This window comes from Erythrolamprus reginae, chromosome 6 (genome assembly GCF_031021105.1).
Source record: "Erythrolamprus reginae isolate rEryReg1 chromosome 6, rEryReg1.hap1, whole genome shotgun sequence".
NCBI classification, from domain to species: Eukaryota; Metazoa; Chordata; class Lepidosauria; order Squamata; family Dipsadidae; genus Erythrolamprus; species Erythrolamprus reginae.
In genome coordinates this window covers 52,017,982-52,038,841 of record NC_091955.1, presented here as the reverse complement: position 1 = coordinate 52,038,841, position 20,860 = coordinate 52,017,982, and the positions used below count along the sequence as shown (strand labels likewise).

General features: G+C 38.9%; 1 protein-coding gene across 4 annotated transcripts in view; it reads right to left on the bottom strand.

Annotated features, from left to right (window-relative positions):
- ACSS3 (acyl-CoA synthetase short chain family member 3) overlaps window positions 1-20,860 on the bottom strand; it is a 67,580-nt gene that overhangs the window by 19,162 nt on the left and 27,558 nt on the right. For all 4 annotated transcript variants that reach the window (XM_070755765.1, XM_070755763.1, XM_070755767.1 and 1 more), the window contains 4 exons: window positions 7,748-7,843; window positions 3,633-3,696; window positions 2,135-2,216; window positions 1,386-1,508 (listed from right to left, as the gene is read on the bottom strand). In XM_070755765.1, the coding sequence (XP_070611866.1) occupies window positions 1,386-1,508; window positions 2,135-2,216; window positions 3,633-3,696; window positions 7,748-7,843 (365 nt within the window). The remainder of the gene's footprint in view (window positions 1-1,385; window positions 1,509-2,134; window positions 2,217-3,632; window positions 3,697-7,747; window positions 7,844-20,860) is intronic.

Here is a 20,860-nt window from a genome sequence, read left to right as displayed (position 1 = left end):
AGAATGGTTCTAAGTCAAGGATGATCTGTAAAACATTTCACAAATTCTATATATGATCTATTGCTTCTGGAGTTGCTGTAGAAAATATATGATGCATTATCAGTTCTACCAAAAGAGAATACAAGGGACTGAATTATATAAGCAATCAGTTTTCTTATTTGGTTAATTCTCTGATAGAGCTCCTTTGGGTGGCAAACAAATCTTAGTTCGAGTTTGATCTGCCCAATTCTCAGCTTTTTTAATGTGCTAACCAAGGCCACAAACTTTAATTTAGTTCTTTCTCGTGTTAATGGAATAACAAGACTTCTGTGCTCTGTTCTTCCCATACAACTTGCAATGAAAGCTGCAACCAAGTCCTGCTCAGGGCATCTTGCTAATGTGCCCTGTCCAACTTACCCACAATGCTGAGGAGATATTTTCCAGGACAAGCAAACTTGCAAACCAGATATGGCATTCTTTCTGGCACCTTAGAAAGCCAAGTGATCAGAAGCAACAAAACTATCTAGTCCAAAGGGTCAAATCACTGAGTTTTTCTGAGCTATCACATCTGGCATGAGTTCATTTTAAAATAGTTTTAAAACTTAAATATTTTTGGACTCCAAAAATTTATAAATTAATTCACTGAGTCTCTACAGATTCTGCTCAATGATGGCTGTTGTATAGGCCTGCCTCATGTTTACTGCTTCATTTATAAAAAGATGCGGAGAAATATTTTAAAGAAATATTTACAATGAGATCCAATAAACCTTGGAAATTAATATCCTTCACAGATGTTAGATTTGCTATTCTCATCCATTACTGCCTGTCTCTAAGTGGAGTACTGCAGGAATTTTAATGCTTCCTCATTCCATGGATGATTGTTTTTTCTGCATCAAATTGTGAAGCAGTTTGCATCAAATCATGCTTTCTTTCCTTGATTTGTCTTGAATTCAAATCAAATCATGCCTTTTTAGAATACTGAATGACAGTTTAGTGATATGCTTCACTACATCCTCACCAGGCTAAACAATGCATCCTCTCTATACTGTTTTAAAACAATTGTTTCTTTTTCCTGCATTGCAATCAATGCTCTCAGGAAGCCACCTTTTATTTTTATTTCAGTGTCTCGGATAAAGCAGTAGCCTAATCTAGAATATTGTCAGAAATAAATGTACAGTACAATACAATGTACAGTAATTGCTTTCAGTGAGTATGTAAGAGGAGCAGCCTAGTAATGATAAAAACATTGCTCCTATTGCTCTACTCGTTGATTAAGTCTTCATGGAGAAAACTTTGCTAAGAAAGATGCTCACTAGGAAAATCTTTGCCCCTAAATTTTAAGACAGATCCACTCTTCTTCTGCGTTTGAAACTGAGATACCATTTTCCTGGTTGTTTTATTTTTACCTCTTCAATTGCACCTGCTGAAATTCTATGGCCTGCAACATTTATCACATCATCTACACGAGACATGACATATAGATAGCCTTCTTCATCCATATAACCTGCATCCATAGTATCATAATATCCCTAAGAAGAAAAGTAGATAAACGAAAAATGCTTCAGAATATTAAACACAACAATATTACATTTTTGCTTCTAAATCAATGTATTACCAAAGAAATATCTCATTTGATCCCTGTCAAGTTCCAATCTAGAATTCATGATACTGTTCATGGAGGCTGACAGGTTGACACATCGTTAAAGTAGTTTCCACATAAACATATGTAACACATAGAAACATTTACCATGAGTGCTGTTCGCCTTATATGTGATCCCACTGGATAAAGAGTTTTAGAAGAGGAAGAAAAATATACCGGTACATTTGGGATAACTGAATATTTTACTGTCCCAAATATGTCATGTGTGTGTGTGAGAGAGAGAGAGCTCAGATGGGGGGTTTTTAGCATGTAAAATATTTTAATATAAGATTATAAATTTTAACTAAAATTAAACCAGTCAGCAAGTTTAAAGATTGAAAATTAAACAGTTCTATAAAGCTAAGAAAAATGTTTAGGATTTAAAAGACAAATGAGAAATATTTTTACAACTATAAGGGATGTGAGGATAGCCACTGTTTAAAATGAAAGGAAAAATATAGAGAATTTTATATTATTTAAAATAATGTATACATTATATATTTAATCACTTCTTACCGGAAATTTTTGGAAATATAATTCTTTATAAAGCTCTTCATTTTTCCAAAGACCTAAAAAGGCTCCTGGTGGCAAAGGCAACCTGTTGTATGTTTAAAAACTGTATAATGCATTAATATAGAAAACTCAAAAACAGTTAAATATGTTCTTCTAAACTCTAAATACTTCTTAATACTTTTTTCTCACCTTTGAGCAAAAGAACTTCCAGCTATCAGCACTTGTCCTCTAATCATAATATGCTTAAGACAGAGTACAGTGTTCCCTCAATTTCCGCGGGGGATGCGTTCCGAGACCGCCCGCGAAAGTCGAATTTCCGCGAAGTAGAGATGCGGAAGTAAATACACCATTTTTGGCTATGGACAGTATCACAAGCCTTCCCTTAACACTTTAAACCCCTAAATTACCATTTCCCATTCCCTTAACAACCAATTACTCACCATTATTACTGGTACTCACCATTGAATAAAACACTTAGTGATCCTGATATTTATAAACATAATTATTTATTAACAATAATTATTTTTTTTTGTTATTTATTTGCAAAAATTATTAGTTTGGCGATGACATATGACGTCATTGGGTGGGAAAAACCGTGGTATAGGAAAAAAACCACGAAATATTTTTTAATTAATATTTTTTGGAAAACCGTGGTGTAGGCTATTCGCTAAGTTCGAACCCGCGAAAATCGAGGGAACACTGTATTTATCTTTAGTCATTTCACACAATTATCCCCTATAGAATGGCTAAGAGAAAAGAAACATTTTTTTCTAAAGAATTCAATATTCCTCAAGTTTTCCACAACATTACTACTGCCATATTTTATTGTTAAATAGCCATCTCAAAAAAGAGCGTGTACTCAAAAAATATAGAAGTATATTTCCAATGCTATATAGAAGGTTGGATGGAAAGAAGTAACAGAAACAAACAATTTATTTCCACCTTATGCCCACCGAAAAGAATGACATTTGAATACAGTCTATATTAAAATTTAAATCATTACTTATCCAGGAAAACCTTCCACATTATAACACAAAATAACAACAGAAAATGATTCATAATGTAAACATCTGAGAGTAATGCTGCACACTGAAGTGTTATGCAAGTAAATCAACCTAATTTTATAACTCGGGGTATGGATTCTTATTTTAGGTATTATTTCTTTTCTTTGTTTCTATCTTTATGCTTGTCTAGACAATGTACTGATAAGAAGATACCTTTACCTGTACCAATTAATATTTTTCAGAATACAGAATTTCAGTATATGGACCAAATTTTTCTATTTCAATTTTTTTTTCATAAATTGAGATTGTCGTTCAAATATTTTCTTGGCAAACAGACATTGCAGATCAATATTACAACATCCTATCAACAGGCCTGGATCTCCCATAATAACAATATAAATTATTCTTCAATTGTCCATTTTGAATATATTCTCTTTCCCTCCATCTCTATTTACTTTGCTCAGTTGTAAATGTTTAGGAAGTCATGAATTGCTTACTTCACCACAATGTTTCCTAAAGTCTTCACTTTTACAGGTTGCTTGTTGTCATCTAGAATCACAACTAAAACAAAAAGGCACCACAACTCGTAAAAACAAAGACAATAGTTTAATTTTTAATTAAAATAGAAGTATTTCAACATTAATCAACTTCACAAAGTTAAATGGAATTAAAATTATTATCATTTTCAAATTTTGCAGATAATGAAAGATGAGAAAATTATCTGAATTTGCCTTTAAAATGTATAAATTTTAAAATCATTCCCTTTCTTTAATTATATTTTTAACCTTGTTGTTCAAAGTTAAATCACAAAATTATGAAAACTGTTACTTCGTTCATTTTGATTACACATATTCTATTTTTTTTCATTGTCATTCAAATTAGAAACAGCTATAGCCTTTTTATGCCTAGTTCATAAAAGTCTTCCTGATAAAGTAGTTGAATTCTAGATCAGCGTTTCCCAACTGGTGTGCCGCGTGCCGCGAGACACAGCCAGGTGTGCCGCGGAGCTCCTAGGGAAGCTCCAGCTGGGCAGGGCACTGCGGGTGCCGGGGCGGGCTTTCCCGAAACGGACGGAGAATGCCCTCTCTCGCAGCCCCCTGGCTGGGAGCGCTTTCGCTGCGAGAGAGGGCTTTCTCCGTCCGTTTTGGGAATGACCCCCCCCCTCTCGCACACGCCGCTCCCCTTTTCTCTCAGCCCTCCCTGGCTTCGCTTCTCAATCCCTCCCTCCTTCCGTCTTTCCTTCCCCTCAGCCGTTCTGTCTGGGGGTCTCCCGCTCTTCCCTTCCCCGCCTCCCAGGTTTTGCCTTCACCACCCTCACCCCCTTTTTGGTTGGCAAGGAGTCCTTTGCCGCATCCTGCAGTTTGCACTCGGCTCGAGGCCGCTTTCCCTGGCTGCACTCTTTCTTTCTTTCTCTCTCTCTCTCTCCCGTGAGCCGGGGGAAGGAAAAAACAAACAAACAAAAACTTCTTGCAATGGGCCTGCGCGCGCACTCGTGCCCGCGCTCGTCCCTTCAACAGCGAGGGAGGGAAGTCAGAGGGCGAGGGAGCGAGCGAGCGCTCTTGTCCTCGGTGCCCTCGGCAGCCTTCCTTCCTTCTTCTTTGCCGCCGCTGAGGGACGGAGAGAAGGATAGAAAGGAAAGAGGAAGGGAGAGATAGAAAGAAAATAGATAGAAAGGAAAGAGGGAGGGAGAGATAGAAAGGAAAGAGGGAGGGAGAGATAGAAAGGAAAGAGGGAGGGAGAGATACAATGGAAAGAGGGAGGGAGAGATAGAAAGAAAATAGAAAGGAAAGAGGGAGGGAGGAAAGAGGGAGGGAGAGATACAATGGAAAGAGGGAGGGAGAGATAGAAAGAAAATAAATAGAAAGGAAAGAGGGAGGGAGGAAAGAGGGAGGGAGAGAGAGAAAGAAGGGAAGGAAGGAAGAGAAAGAAAGAGGGAGGGAGAAATAGAGTGAAATGGAGGAAGAGATATTTTTTTTGTCCAAACTTTTCTTTAGCCCCCCCGCGCGCCCCCCGTCGCCCGTTCAGTGTTCCCCAGGATTTTGAAAATATGAATAATGTGCCGCGGCTCAAAAAAGGTTGGGAAACACTGCTCTAGATAGAGTTCAATAGATATTTTCTGAATTGTAAAATGTATTTATGGAGGTTACCAAATTGATACATTGTGAATATGCAAATACCAAGCTCAAAAGCTCCTCTATTTAAGATTTATTTCATATTAGTGCAGATACTGTAATATATATTATAATATATATATAATATACATATAAAATGCAACAATATAAAGTACAATGGTACCTCTACTTCAGAACTTAATTCATTCCGTGACCAGATTTTTAAGTAGAAATGTTTGTAAGTAGAAGCAGTTTTTCCCATAGGAATCAATGTAAAAGCAAATAATGCGTGCAAACCCATTAGGAAAAATAAAAGCTCAGAATTTGGGTGGGAAGAGGAGGAAGAGGAGGAGGAGGAGGAGGACAATCACTGCCAAAGGAAGAAGGTAAGGTGAAGAGAATAAAAAAAATACAAAACTTTAAGGCTTAAAAAAAAAAGAGGGACTGAGGCGGCATGGAGGAGCACGCGCCTCCCATACACCAAGCACAAGGCTTCCTCCAATACACTGCACCAAAGAGAGAAACCCAGGGAAGCGAGAGGGGGGAACCTCCAGCTCCTTTGACCGAAAGGCAGCGGCTGCTGCTGCTACCTGCTTCCTCTTCCTTCCCATGCTGAAGGGCTCCCCTCTTCTCTCATTCGCTCGCTTTGTAGCTGGCGCCTTTCCTTCACTGTGGTGACTCCTCGGTTTGGCTGAAGCCGAGTTGATCTGGTCGAGGCGAAGCGCCTCCTTTTGCCTTTCCGCACCCAGACACTCCAGGAGGCAACCTCGTACTGGGTGTGTGGGAAGCAGCACAAGGGAGTCACCACAGTGAAGTGGTTTCTCTCTTTCTTTTTCTCTCTCTCTCTCTGTCCAAGCGCCCAGAGAATGGAAAACGCTCCATTCGCTCTGGGCTGGCAAAACCTCCTTAAGCGCCACCGAAAGGCTCCTCTGGCAGCCCAGAAAAGCCTGAGATGGCTGGCATTAAAGGGGGAATGGCAGGAAACTGGCCGGGCGTTCGTGCCACTCTCAAATTTCCTGGAAATTTTTTCCAGGCTCGGACTCTTAAGTAGAAAATAGCAAAAAATCTCCTCTTAAGGCAAAAAAAATCTTGAACACCTGGTTCTTATCTAGAAAAGTTCTTAAGTAGAGGCATTCTTAAGTAGAGGTACCACTGTATCTTGTTCAGAATATGTCAGGAAGACTCGTGGAATGCAGGGCAATTGCCATGATTTCATTATAACCTACAGAATTCATTCTCCCAGATAGATCTTCAAGATATATCTGCAGCTATAGTTTAACTTGCTATGACAGATAGATATATTTCCTAGCCCGCAATCAATTTAATCTCTGCAAGGCAGTTGGCATCTAAGTTAATTTTTTTACTGTTATTCATTCTGCCCCATACAATTCAAAATATAAGTGATTTTCCTAGGTATTTGTGCTACAGAACAGACAGCCCCATGTGAAAACCTACTTGGGTGGGATACTCTAAAGCAGAGGTGTCCAAATCTGAAACTTTAAGAGTTGCAGCTTTAGAAAACAATTGTTCCATGGTACAATTTTATAAATACAGTGATCCCTCGATTTTCGCGATCTCGATCTTCGCGAAACGCTATATCGTGATTTTTCAAAAAATATTAATTAAAAAATACTCCACGGTTTTTTTGCTATACCGCGGTTTTTCCCACCCGATGACGTCACTCTCTTCCTTTCTCATCTTTCTTTCTCTCTCTCTCTTTCTCTATCTTGCTTCTTCCTCTCTCACACTCTCTTCCTCCCTCTCTCATCTCTTTCTTTCCTTCTCTCTCTTTCTCTATCTCTCCCCCTCTTGCTCTCGAGCGGCGGGCGGGCGGGCGAGCGGCGGGCGGGCAGCAGCGAGGAGCCGAAGATCGGGGTTTCCCCTTTGCGTGGGCGGCGGGGAAGACCCAGGGAAGGTTTCTTCGGCCGCCCAGCAGCTGATCTGCTTGGCAGCGCGGCGGCAGCGAGGAGCCGAAGATCGGGGTTTCCCCTTTGCGTGGGCGGCGGGGAAACCCCGATCTTCGGCTCCTCGCTGCTGCCGCGCTGCCGAGCAGATCAGCTGCTGGGCGGCCGAAGAAACCTTTCCTGGGTCTTCCCCACCGCCCACGCAAACTCCACCATCTGCGCATGCGCGGCCATGGAAAAAGGGCGCGCATGCGCAGATGGTGTTTTTACTTCCGCACCACTATATCGCGAAAAATCGAGTATCGCGAGGGGTCTTGGAACGTAACCCTCGCGATACTCGAGGGATCACTGTATATTACATAAAGAAATATTACACAAGGTTTCTTTTGTCCTAAAGATAACAGGAATTTTGAAGTAGTTTTTTAAAAGATTGAAGTTGGGTCATCACTTAAAGATTATTTACCTGTTCCTTTTTGTCAGGAACATAATCATTAAAAATATTTCATTTTCTCTTTCTCCTTCTCTCTCTCTCTTTCTCTCTCTCTCTCAAACACACACACACAATTCTCACACACAGTATTTTAACAGAAACTTTACCATTGTATCCTGGTACCAACTTTCCTGTCTGTCCTGGAGGAGGAGTTAGTGAGTTTCCTAAACCAATGCAAGAAGCTGTTATTGGAGAGCCTGTTTCTGTAATAAAAAAAGAAAAATGTTTTTAAAGAATTTTGTAATATTATAATTAGAAAGTTATGTGTAAATTAATTGACTTTGAGGTTCACACTGAAAACAATTTTCTTTTAGAATTTTTTAGAATTTAAATAGCCCAAGACATTTTTCCCCATTTACCCAAAATTGCTTATAAGTCCTTTTTACTGCTTATCAGAAAAATTCTTCTTTAAATGGCCCTTTTGTGATTGGGTAATCGATTCATCTCTCCTTTACCCAAAGAAAAACCACTTTTGCCAATCTTGGGTAATTTTCTCAGGTTTGGGAAGCACTGACCTAAGTTAACTTAATAAGCACTCTTGAACTGGCACTTCAAAAACTCTGAGAGAAGTCCTTAACAGAGCACTGAGCTCATTAGGTGATGTGGAGCCAGTTATTATCGCTGAATCTAACCTACTTAACTGAGTGTATCTGAGTATAAAATGAACTAAATAACATTCTGTCCAGCCCCTTTATATGACATTTCTAATGTTACAATCAGTACAGAAAGCATGCAAACCCTGTTATCAAGTTAACTTGAATTTTAAGGATGTTTTCATCACATACAGGTAGTCCTTATTTTATTACCGCTCATTCAATGATATGATGGCATCAAATGAGGGGGGGCTTATAATGAGGTGAAGCTAGCACAGAGTCCCCAAAATAATGCAAATCATGCTTGGCAACAGCTCCCAATTATGATGGTTTTGGATCCTATATCAGAGGCAGTAGATCATGTAATTATACTTGCAACCTATCCCTCCCACAAGCAATGTCAATGGGGAAGCCAGCAGAATGTCACAAATTGCTCCTGTAAGCTGTTCTTGCTCCTATCACTTTTCCTCATGAGAAACCACAGGGCACCGTGGGGATCTCTTACTCTATAGAGCCCACCCATCTTCACTCTGCAACACCTGCCCATCTTCCATAACACCCATTCATGGCACCCCGAACCTGCCTGAATGTAGTATCAGCCCACAACACCTGTTTACTTGTCTACTCTAACCCACTAGCCTGCTTGTCTGGAATGCAGTTTTAGTACCCCTTCCCATATTGTGGTTGTGTGGACTGCTTGTTTCATGACCTCTGCAATCCTCATTGGCATTGGAAACTGACAGGATTGCCATTGGTAAGCAATGCAGTCACATGACTTCATACTTTACAACCATATCACTTAGCAACAGGAATTCCAGTCCAATCGCTTTCTGTACTATCTGTAGCACTATATTCCTAGTAGTACAATTAATGCTAAATAACAATTCTATTCATGCCTAAACATAGGTGAACCCTCTAAAACATATAGGACTTACTTCCATATAAATGTACATATGTTTGCAACCTGTCTTATTGAAATCTTCTATAGTAAGGGATATATTGAGACCATCACAATAAGGAGACTACGTACATAAGAAAATATGATAAAAAATACTTTCAATCTCCACAATTGCAAAGGACAGAGCATTAATTAGTAGCACTAAAACTGTTAAAGAAATAAGAGATAGTCTTGAAAAAGGCACCTCATGATGAAAAGGGGATAAATGGCAGACATCTGTCTTTTATAGTATCAAATCAGTCTAGTATTTTCAACACTGATGGCAGCCACCATTTAAAGTTTCAGCCTGAATGGTGAACTTGGATCTTTCTTTATGATGCACATGCTTATCATCAATGTGTCCCTCAGTTTTTGTCATTACCTCCTATCTCATTATTGTCACTTATCTCTGCCATTTCTCTCTGCTTTTAACATATCATCTCAGGTGTTTCAATACTTTCCCCTTTTTTTGGCAACTCTATCAATCCTTGCTTCTATGAAAACTTCATCCTATGAAAACTATACTTAACTTCTAATCCCAACATAGCAGTATTATCAGTATTTTGCCTATCAATTTTCCTCTGTGTTGGAACAGTAACAGAATTAATTCAGTACAGTATTTAAGGTAAATGACAAGGAATAGTTAATATGAATAACCAGAGAAACTAACAAAGCCCTCTGATCAGAATCTTCACCTGGAACTTTACCATTTTTCATTTGAGAAATTGAAAGGGAGGTTTTGTGATTGGGCACTGGGAGTAAATTGGAAAAGGGACTGGATAACCACAGGATGGGGGAGAAGGGAGTCACCAAGTCAATTAAACACAAAAATTTCTGGTCCAGTACCCTAAAGAAATTAGGTTATTGGTACTGAACTAGGTTTAACAGAAAGATGAATGAGTAGATACCAGGAAAGATTATCAACTTTATGGCTTATTAGAGTCATGCTACATATTAGGTCTGGGTTTTATTTTGGCAGTGATCCCAAATTTGTAGGAAGGCAATATAGGCCAAATAATCATATCTCTGAAGACCCAATTAGAATAAATTTGAAAGGATGCCAAATAATTTCTCAGTCTAATTAACGTATGGAATTGTAGAAAAATTAAACATATTACAAATTTCCCTTGAAGGGGGAAGCCACTGTCTAATAAATGTACTTGAAAAAGTAAAATAAGTAGCAACAAACTCAAAGAAATAGTGGCTTTTTAATGGAACTAATAATAGAAATCCAATTTGCATTTATTCCATTTTATTGAGGTGCAAAGGTAATTTCAAGGGATTCCTCCACCTGTATTTGCAATACTTTTTGGGAAAACCTTTAGAAGCATTTTTCCTTAATGCCTTTTTTATTCAAATATACTAGGAAACCGGTATCAATCTTCTAAAAACATTGATTGTCCAGCAAGTCTGTTTGAAGAGGACATTTAAAAAAGAGATTAAATCATTAATCTTCATCAATGTGCTCCATTGCTGGAGGATTTTAAGAAGAAACTGGACAGTCACTTGTCTGAGATGGTATAGGTCCATGATGGTTAACCTATGGTACACATTCCACAGGTGGTACACAGCGCCATATTGGAGGCCACACAAGATTCTGCCTTGTTCAGTCTAGCACGCGTGTGCAAGCTGGCCAGCTGATTTTCAGCCTTGGGAAAGGCCATTTCATCCTCCAGATGCTTCAGGGAAGCTTCCCTGAACTCCTGGAGGCAAAAAAAAAAATCCCCCAATGGACAATTTTTTTAAAAAAAATTTCCAGTTTGCCATTGTGCTGTTTTTCTGCACTCCAGAGAATTCAGGGAATCTTGCTGAAGCCCCAGAGTGCAAAAAACAATGGGCAAACCAGAAGTGCTTTTTCCCTTTTTCATTTTTTTTCACCTACCAGCCTTCAATAGGGCCTGTGTGCATGCGTGGGGGTCAGCACAGGAGGGTGCGCATGCATAGGGGGAAGGAAGGGGTGTGGACACTTGCACACATGGTAGCCCAACCACACATACTCCTTTTGGCACGCGAACCAAAAAAGGTTCACCATCATTGGTATAGGTTCTCTTGCTTGATTAGGGGGCTGGACTAAAAGACCTCCAAGGTCCTTTCAGCTCTGTTCTGTTCTGTTATTCTGTTCTATTCTATTCTATTCTTATTGATTTATCAGTTGATTTATAGACTTCTCCAGTTGAGGGAGAGCAGTAGACAGTCTGGTGATTTGGAGTTACTAGCTCTGTTCAGACTCCTGATGTAGAGTGGCTCAAAGTGAAATGTCTGGTTCTATGAGTCAGGACATTTTTTCCATCAGGCAAATAAAATAAAAAATATATCTGAAAGTATCTTAAAAAGGGAGGAAGGTATTGAATTTATATAGGCAAAAAGTCATCTAGGTGGATAAAAATAGATTTAAAACCAGATAAAAATAATAAAAAATAGAACTCTAATGAAAAGGAGACGGGCGAAGCAGAAATAAAGAGTATGGCCATCATAGGCAAAAATCAATTTAAGTAGACAGTGCTTCAGTTTCAGAAACACTTTGTTTCCTTAGGCTTCCTTATGAACTTATTTTTTCTAATGAGAAATAGCATGATTTCAATGCCATCCTAAGATCTGCTACTTTAATACATAAAAACAATGGTGAGAAATTCTGATTAAGTGAAATTTCTATTAAAGAAAAACTGTTTACAAAATCAGAGTGGAAATAGAAACATCACAAGGAGAAAGAAAAAAGAAAAAAATGGGGGAAATTTGCTGAGATTCATGCCCACTATGGCTTCATCTGTCACTATATAGTGAACAAACATGATCTTCAAACAGAAAGCGTGTCTCATCTTTTACCTAAATGCTTTGAACAATGTATCCAAAACCAAAAATGAGCATGACTTTGGTCCAGTCTCTCTCTCTTATCACAACTCACTTCACTGGGTTGTTGTGGGGAAAATAGGAGAAGAGTGCACTTATGCACTTGACTGCAGGAAATACGACTTTAGCAACCAAATAGCTAATGCATGGAGTCTACGGAGAGGGGCGGCATACAAATCTAATTAATTAATTAATTAATTAATTAATTAATTAATTAATTAATTACATACATACATACATACATACATACATACATACATACATACATACCTGACTCTGTAGTATGGAACTCACTACCTGACTCTGTAGTATCATCCCCTAATCCCCAAAAATTTACCCTTAGGGTATCCACTGTTGACCTCACCCAATTCCTAAGAGGTCAGTAAGGGGCATGCATAAATACACCAGCGTGCCTAGCATCCAGTTCTAATGTTTCTCTCTTACTAGTATCATGTATATAAATATTGTTATGTCTTTGTATACTGCCAATACATACTTGACAAAATAAATAAATAAAAATAAAATAAATAAATAAGTTATATTCACCCCTTGAGTTATCTATAAAATTAATAAAATCAGATAAATAAACTCAGTTCATATGTGCTATCAGTTACATCCGAGCAGAAACAATGCAGTTTTTAAGATACTGCTTCAAATAAAATTGATTCCACTTCAGTAGGTGGTGCAGTGGCTCAGCAGGTAAGACTTTGGGCTTATTGGCTGGAAAGCAGGCAGACCAGGTTCTACACCTGAATACAACGCAACCAGGTGAGCTCCTGTTCTTGCCCCAGCTCCTGTGTACCTAGCAATTCGAAAGCATGCAAAACTGAATAGATAAACTGGTACTACTTGGTGGGAAGATAACAGTTCTCCACGATGTCATGCTGGTCACATGACTGCAGAAACGTCTTCAGATACCACTGGCTCAACAGCCTTTAAACAGAATGAGCACAGGGACTCCTTTACCTTTTTTTTAACTTCCTGAAGACAGGAACAGAGGCACATTAACACAATTTCATAATTTTTACTATCCTTGCAAGATATGTCAGCATAGCCTATGAGTATTGCAGAGCCATCTGGCAAGTTTTTCTAATCTGGTAGAGAAGTAATGTTTTTCATCTCCTAAAACAAACCTTGCTATTTCCATGATGTGTGATGTCAGTGAATGGAGTGTGACCTGTTCTACCAGTTGGTTTTGATTGCAGCAGGCGAACCTGTTTAAGATCATAACTAACTTTTCTACATGGCCTTTCTGTTTTCTCCTATTGCACTGACATAATATCCAATGGAAAAGAAATACCGACAGAACTAGAGAAAATAATAGTTTGAACATTCTTAGTGCTTCCTCCAGAAATCCTGGTTTTCTATTGCTAGAAAAGTAGGACAAGAGCTGTCTAAATACTTTGAGAGCTCTCTTCTACCTACACTAATAACAGCAGCATTAAGAGCACCAAAGAAAATAGACCTGTACCTCTTTAAAGCAAACTAAAAGTTTTACTGCATAGCTAAACTCACTACTCCAGCTGTCAAAACTTGCCTCTCTTTTACCATCAGCCCATGTTAGTGGCAATGACTAATGGGATTTTTTGCCAGAATTATCCACTGACCTTGTTTATTTATTTCATCAAGCATGTATTAAATAACAGATATAAGTATAAACATGATTATGAATACATGAAATGGATATGAATAAAAGGGAATATTAGGACAGGAGCGATAGGCACACTCATGCGCTTATGCACGCCCCTTAAAGACCTCCTAGGAATAGACTGAGGTAGACACTAGACAATCTAAGGTTTGGGGGGTTGGGAAAGAAACCAGAGTCAGGTAGTGCATTCCAGGCATTGACAACTCTGTTACTGAAATTGCATTTTGTGCAATCAAGTTTGGAGCAGTTTACCATAAGTTTGTATCTATTGTGTGCTTGTGTATTGTTGTGGTTGAAGCTGAAGTATTCATTGACAAGTAGGACATTGAAGCAGATAATTTTATATACTACACTTAGGTCGGATCAAAAACAGCAAAGTTCTAAGTTGTCTAATCCCAAAATTTCAAGTCTGGTAGCATAAGGTATTCTATTGCGAACAGGAGTGGAGGACTCTTCTTGTGAAATATCTCTGGATTCATTTGTTTGTATTAATGTCTAATATGCAGTGTTGGTTCCAGACAGATAAGTTGTATTCAGGAATTGGTCTAGCAAAAGTTTTGTATGTTTGCAGTTTAATATTACAGAGAAGAACCTACACAAATTTAGTTTAACAACTCATAATGCCTTTTGGGCAATGCTGTTACAGTGAGATCTGGCACTGAGATCATTTGAGATGAGTATTCAAGGTTTTTGACAGAGTAAGGGTGGTCTACAAGATTGTATCCACCCAACTTGTATTTTGTTTTCTGATTATTATTTTTTTGCCAATGTGTTAGACAGAGCATTAGTTGGATGAGATTTGCAGTTGCCAATCGTTTGACCATTCTGACACATAGCCAAGGTCTTTTTGTAGGGCAGTGTCAGTGGTATTGAATAGTTTTACATCATCAGCGAAGAGAACGCAGTTGCTTATAATATGATTGCAAAGGTAATTTATGTAAAGTATAAAGAGTGTGGGTCCTAGAATGCAACCTTGGGCGACACTGCTGTTAACAGGTGCAGGGTTTCATAGGGCATTCCTATTTTGACTACTTGTTGCCTGTTTGATAGGAACACAACTATCCACATATGAAGGGAACCAGAAATGCCATAAGATTTTAGTTTTAGAAAATAGTTTGTTGTGTATCATTGAATCAATTTTACAAAAGTCTATATAAATTTGGTAACTTTGTTACCAAAGCAAAGAGCAAAAGTATAGAAAGAGCATATTTAAATTGATAATTCCTTATTTAGCCTGCAGAAAAACATTTTAAGCCAGCTGTCTAGGGGTAGGGCAAAAAAACAGAAAGCAAGCCATAAGTTAAGTTTATAAATACCACATTTTTCAGATTATAAAATGCTCCAGACTATAAAATGCACCTAGCTTTTGGGGAGGAAAGCAAGAAACAAAAATCTGCCTCTGCCTCCCAGCAATTTGCCTCCTTGCAGCAAACAGCTGGGTCAGCTTCAGCACAGCCTGATCCCTGCCACCTCGAACAGGCCAAAAGCAGGATGCGCAGAGACTGAAAATGAGGCACATGAAGGCATAAAATGGGGCACAAAGAGGCGACAAAAGGCAGCAGTGGCAATGGGCAGCAATGGACAGTAATGATCCCCACAGCCTGGAACAGTTGATTGATGGTATTCTGGGAGGCCAATCCAATCGCCAATTAGCTGCTCCTGTTAAATCAGGCTGTGCTAAAACTGACTAGGCTGTTTGCTGCAAGGAGGCAAATTGCTGGGAGGCAGAGGCCAAAGAGTGGGGGCCAGCTGGTGGGTAGGGCATTGGCAACATTCATTCTATAAGACACACAGACATTTCCACCCACTTTTGGGTGGGTGGTACTGACGGTAAACCAAAAAATACGGTAGATAGAATCTAATTAGAAGCAAACAGATCCAGGTTAGTCCTCAGCTTCGGAGGGCAGGGGGAATAAAGCATAATGAAAACCATTCTATTCAACTGCAGCTGAGGAGATAAATCAAGATTTAGAACATCCTTCAGCACACGAACTACAAAGCAAGAATGCTCAGCATTTTTTCTATCTATCTATCTATCTATCTATCTATCTATCTATCTATCTATCTATCTATCTATCTATCTATCTATCTATCTATCTATCTATCTATTGAATTTATATGCCGCCCCTCTCTGAAAACTCAGGGCGGCTTACAACATATAAAAGGAAAAAAATACAATATCCTAATCCAATTAATTTAGACCAATCTAAAAACTCCAGTTACATTAAAAAGTCAATCATTTCCATTCAAAAACAAACATACATTGCATTAGTCGGCCAGGGGGCAAAGGCTGATAGTCCCAAGCCTGGTGTCATAAATGAGTCTTCAGACTCTTGCGGAAGGCGAGGAAGGTGGGAGCAGTGCAAATCTCTGGGGGGAGCTGATTCCAGAGGGACGCAGCCCACAGAGAGAAGGCTCTTCCCCTAGGTCCCACCAAATGACATTGTCTAGTTGATGGGACCTGGAGAAGGCCGACTCTGTGGGACCTAACTGGTCGCTGGGACTCATGCGGCAGAAGGCAGTCCCACAAGTAGTCTGGTCCGATATAATAATAATAATAATAATAATAATAATAATAATAATAATAATAATAATAATAATAGTAATAATAATAATAATCTGCTTGTGCTAATCAGGCCAATGCAGCCCACGGATTGCTAGAGAGACATGGGCATACCTAGGAAGGCCCATGACCACTCACGTGGCTGCATTTTGCATGATTAGCACAAGCACTCTTCAAAAGCAGCCCCATATAGAGAGCATTGCAGTAGTTGAATCTCAAGATGATAAGGGCATGAGTGACTGTGAGTAGAGACTCCCTGTCCAAATAGGGCCGCAGCTGGTGCACCAGGTGAATCTGGGCAAATGCCCCCCTTGCCACAGCCAAAAGATGATGTTCCAAAGTCAGCTGCAGATTGAGGAGGACGTCCAAGTTGTGGACCCTCTCTGAGGGAGTCAAAAGTTCCTCCCCCAGAGTGATGGATGGACAGATGGAAGTGTCCTTGGGAAGTAGAACCCACAGCCACTCCATCTTGTCGGGGTTCAGTCTGAGTCTGTTAACACCCATCCAAACCCTAACAGCCTCCAGGCACCGGCACATTACTTCCACTGCCTCACTGAGTGGACACGGGGTGGAGATGTATAGCTGAGTATCGTCAGCATACCGATGGTAACTCACCCCCATCTGTACTTTGAACTTTGGCTCATTTGCATATTTTTCATATATTATCAAACTTTAACAAAGCACAACAGAAGACCGGCACAAAAAATAATCAGATTGAATCATTTTTTTAAACTATAATGATTAATAATGTATCTTTTTATTTATATACTTCTATTCTTCCAAGTAGACAGCTTCTAACCCCATAGAGGATTGATGAACAGTTAGTATTCTGGACAAGTTTTTCCCCTTGAACATATAAGATACACTTATGCGGAAAGGGTTATTTGGCCAGCCAACAACTTTGTATAAAACTTGGCTTTGAGTTATAAATTCTGTCATACATGAATTCAGAAGTTATTCAGCATTTTTTGTCAATTCCATTCTTGTTAATCAATCTTGTTTACCCATTATTTTTACCATTATTTGTAATTATTGTGTTAAAGAGGACAATACCAGCTCCCTAATCTAATCCTGTAGACATGTGCCAATATAAGAGGGGACAATAACTAAGAACAATGCTTTCAAAAGGTCAGTCAGCAAGGTTTTCAGGGCATTAACAAGATACAGTATGTAATTAGGAAACTCATAATCAGGCAGATTAAAAGTGCTATTGGCCAAGCATCTGCTTTTCCTTTAAAATATTCTTGGCAAAGATTCAACTAGTTATGATCAAGTCCCTGATTAAAAGGGGCTGCCAAGCCATCGACCAGATTTTATTGTTTATATTTCCCATCTCTTAAGAAAGTTATTGAAAGGTGGCAAAAGCCTGTGAAGAGTTTGAACTCTGACAAGGATCCAAAGACCCAGGAAGGTCCTGCACGACTGTCAGTTCCAAAGGATCTGTCATTGCCATTCCTGGAGTTCCTGGCATATTGAAGGGATGAAGATTGTTACATTGACTTTCTTCTATTTATTCAACCAAATCCTCTTTGGCCATTTCGATCGGGTTTAAACCTACCGAATCTTAAATAATTTATTGGACTGACCACCAGCCAAAATATTAACACATATCTTTAAGCATCTTATAGCTAATGCATATGTGAAGATTTCTTGTAAAAAGGACATGATGTTCTGGACAGAGAAAATGCTTTTTAAAGATAATATATATATAAAAAGTAACACATTTAATTGCCACATGGACACAAATTTCAGACTCTCTCTCTCCTTCTCTCTCTGTCCCTCTCTCTGAGAGAGAGTGAGTTTGTGTCAATGATTTATTGAGAGTCAAGGGAAAGGGAGGGTTTTGCCTTCTCTTTCTGCTCAGGATCCCCATGTACAATTGGTGGGCCACTGTGTGACCCAGAATGCTGTACTCAATGAGCTTTGGCCCAATTCAGCATGGCTCTTCTTAAGTTCTAATGATTAAAAACAACCAAACTTCATCCCATGTTAAAATAATTCCCAGTAGGAAAGCAAGTGCCCATCTCCACATATCATAATACTTGCACATTTGTGCAATTTCATGAGTTAGGGCCAGCAATGAGTCATATGCTCTTTCCCCCTCAAAAAATCCAGCGGTATTCTTGGAAGCTAATATCCAGTAGATCCATGGACTAAATGAAATACATAAAAAGGAGCAGAATAAAGTCAAGCCAAAGGAATATCTGTTGGCTAAATTACAGACTCTATTGTTAACGGTAGCTAATCTAGAAAAACATTGAAGAACATTGAAGAACCATATTTCTATTAATTAAGCTGGACAATCTGAACCCATAGGAATAATGGCAAACAAGATATTTTGTCTTGCTTTTCATACCACTGGCATCATTGAATTATTTACCTCTTAAAATTCAGATAGCTGAAATTGTTATTTTACTTATTTAATTTCCCAATTTGAAAAAGAAACTTTTATTTCATAGCCCATCCTACAGAAGGGAGAAGAAAGCAATAAGGATCACAACTGCAATTGTATTTTGGAAAGGAGAAGATAAATAGATATACCGTAACTTGTAAAGGCTAAGTGGCAGAAAAAAACGTAAAGACCATTCTCAGTACTTTTTACTCTCGTGTACCAGCACATCACAGCATTTTAATGAAATCTTTATTTTTTCCAATTTTGAATAGACTCAAAATAACTTATTTCCACCTTTAAGATACTTAACAACTGATGTTCAATGGACAAGACACAGCTGATTAACACAAAAGAATCTCATATGTCAGTGTTAATCATTTACAATGTAACTGCTTCCAAAAAAGCATTATGTCTCCTTTAATGTCAGTAGCCCATCATAGACAAAACAGAACGTATCAGACGGCTATTTTTAAATATGAGGAAAAACCATCTACAGCAGGGATTAGTGCTTCATAACCTCTTTTGTACTCTTTCCCCAGGAAAAGATCCATCAGGGCTGTCTTAAATCTACCAAAGGATTATTCTTTCTATAAGAGAAATTCATGGAGTTTAACTCTCAGTTCCCTATTCACAAACCATCAGTAAAAATTTCTATGTTACCTAATGAAGACCCTAGTCACAGAACAAGGGAAAAAGCCGTTGCTAGGCAACAGAAATGACATCAGCAACCTGTAACATTTTCAGAGAACATATAAAACTAATGGCAGTCAGAACTTCTCTCATTTATGCAAATGAGATTGGAAAAACTTCCCCATCATCTCTCTCTCCCGTAGCACACCTTAAAATTACTTTGAGATTAGATCCATGTCTGAACTTAAATTAGTCTTTCTTTTACTGCAATCAGAAAGGGACTGTGCAAGGCAAGGAAGGAGCCTGAAGAGAAACCCTGGATTCATGCTTAACACATAGAACTTCAGAAGAAAGTGAGATGTAATACATATGCCGTTCCAAAATTAGAAGAAATGAGAGAAAATGCATGTGGGTATACTTTCAGAGGGATAAAGCTGGGTTACCAACAGAGGTATTGAAATTGGAGTGGGGTGGGAACATGTATCTTTCTAATTTTGATCACATTTTGAAAAGCTGGTTCAAGTGAATGATAATTCCCAGATAAGATTTGTATTAGCATTACAGTATTAAAAATTTCAGAAGAAAGGAAGGAAAATGATGACATTAGTAGTACTGTTTTCAAAACAGTCTGTGCTCTCTCACTGAATAAATGCCATCTTCTTTGGGCAATTGAGAAATGAAAACCACCCAATCCTATTATTTCCATAATTCGTTCTTTAATTCTATATTTAGCAAAACCTTTTCATCACTTTTATTTTTAAAGTGGGATTCAATTTGGTGTACTAACCAGATGTTAACTAAATGTATTTTATTTCTTCTGCATGATGATAGTAAGGTATGTATGTATCTTTTGTCTTTATTTTAATTCAGTTTTATTCAATTTTTAGACTCCCAACCTGAACATCACTTTGACTTGGTTATTCCCCACTATCTGCTGCATTTAAGAATTTATACTAATTAATCTCAATTAGTTCAAATTCTTAAACATCTCTAATCATGTATAATCTCACTTAATCCTCCACAGTAAGATTACATAAAAATCTGCCTCTCATGCCCTAGGCCCGTGATGGTGAACCTATGGCACATGTGGCACACGGAGCCCTCTCTGCAGGCATGCGAGCTGTTGACCAGCTCAACTTCACTGTACATGTGTGAGTGTCTCCCATCAGCCAGCTGATTTTCAGGTCAGACACTTGCATGCTTTCTCCTCATTTTCTGCAGCCCATGCCTTCCCAGATCTCTGGAGATTCCACCCCAGTGTTGTTTCAGCATGCAAGGCTTTTCCCCATTCACAGCTCCATTTGAGGAAGGAAGCTTTTCCCTTCTCCCCACTCCATTTGGGGAAAAGAGGCTTTCCTTCCTCCACACACAGCTCCGGTTGAGGAAAGAGGCTTTCCCCCCCTCCCACCGCTGTTTTGGGATATGAGGCCAAACCCGGGAGAGGTGTACATGCGCACTGGGTTGCGTGTGCATGCGCAGGGGGCAGGACATACGGAGAGGCATTTCATTATGGGTGTGGTGACATGCGAGAGTGCGCACGCACACACACTTTCGGCACCCAAGGAAAAAAAGGTTTGCCATCACTATCCTAGGCTCTATGAAAAAAAAAA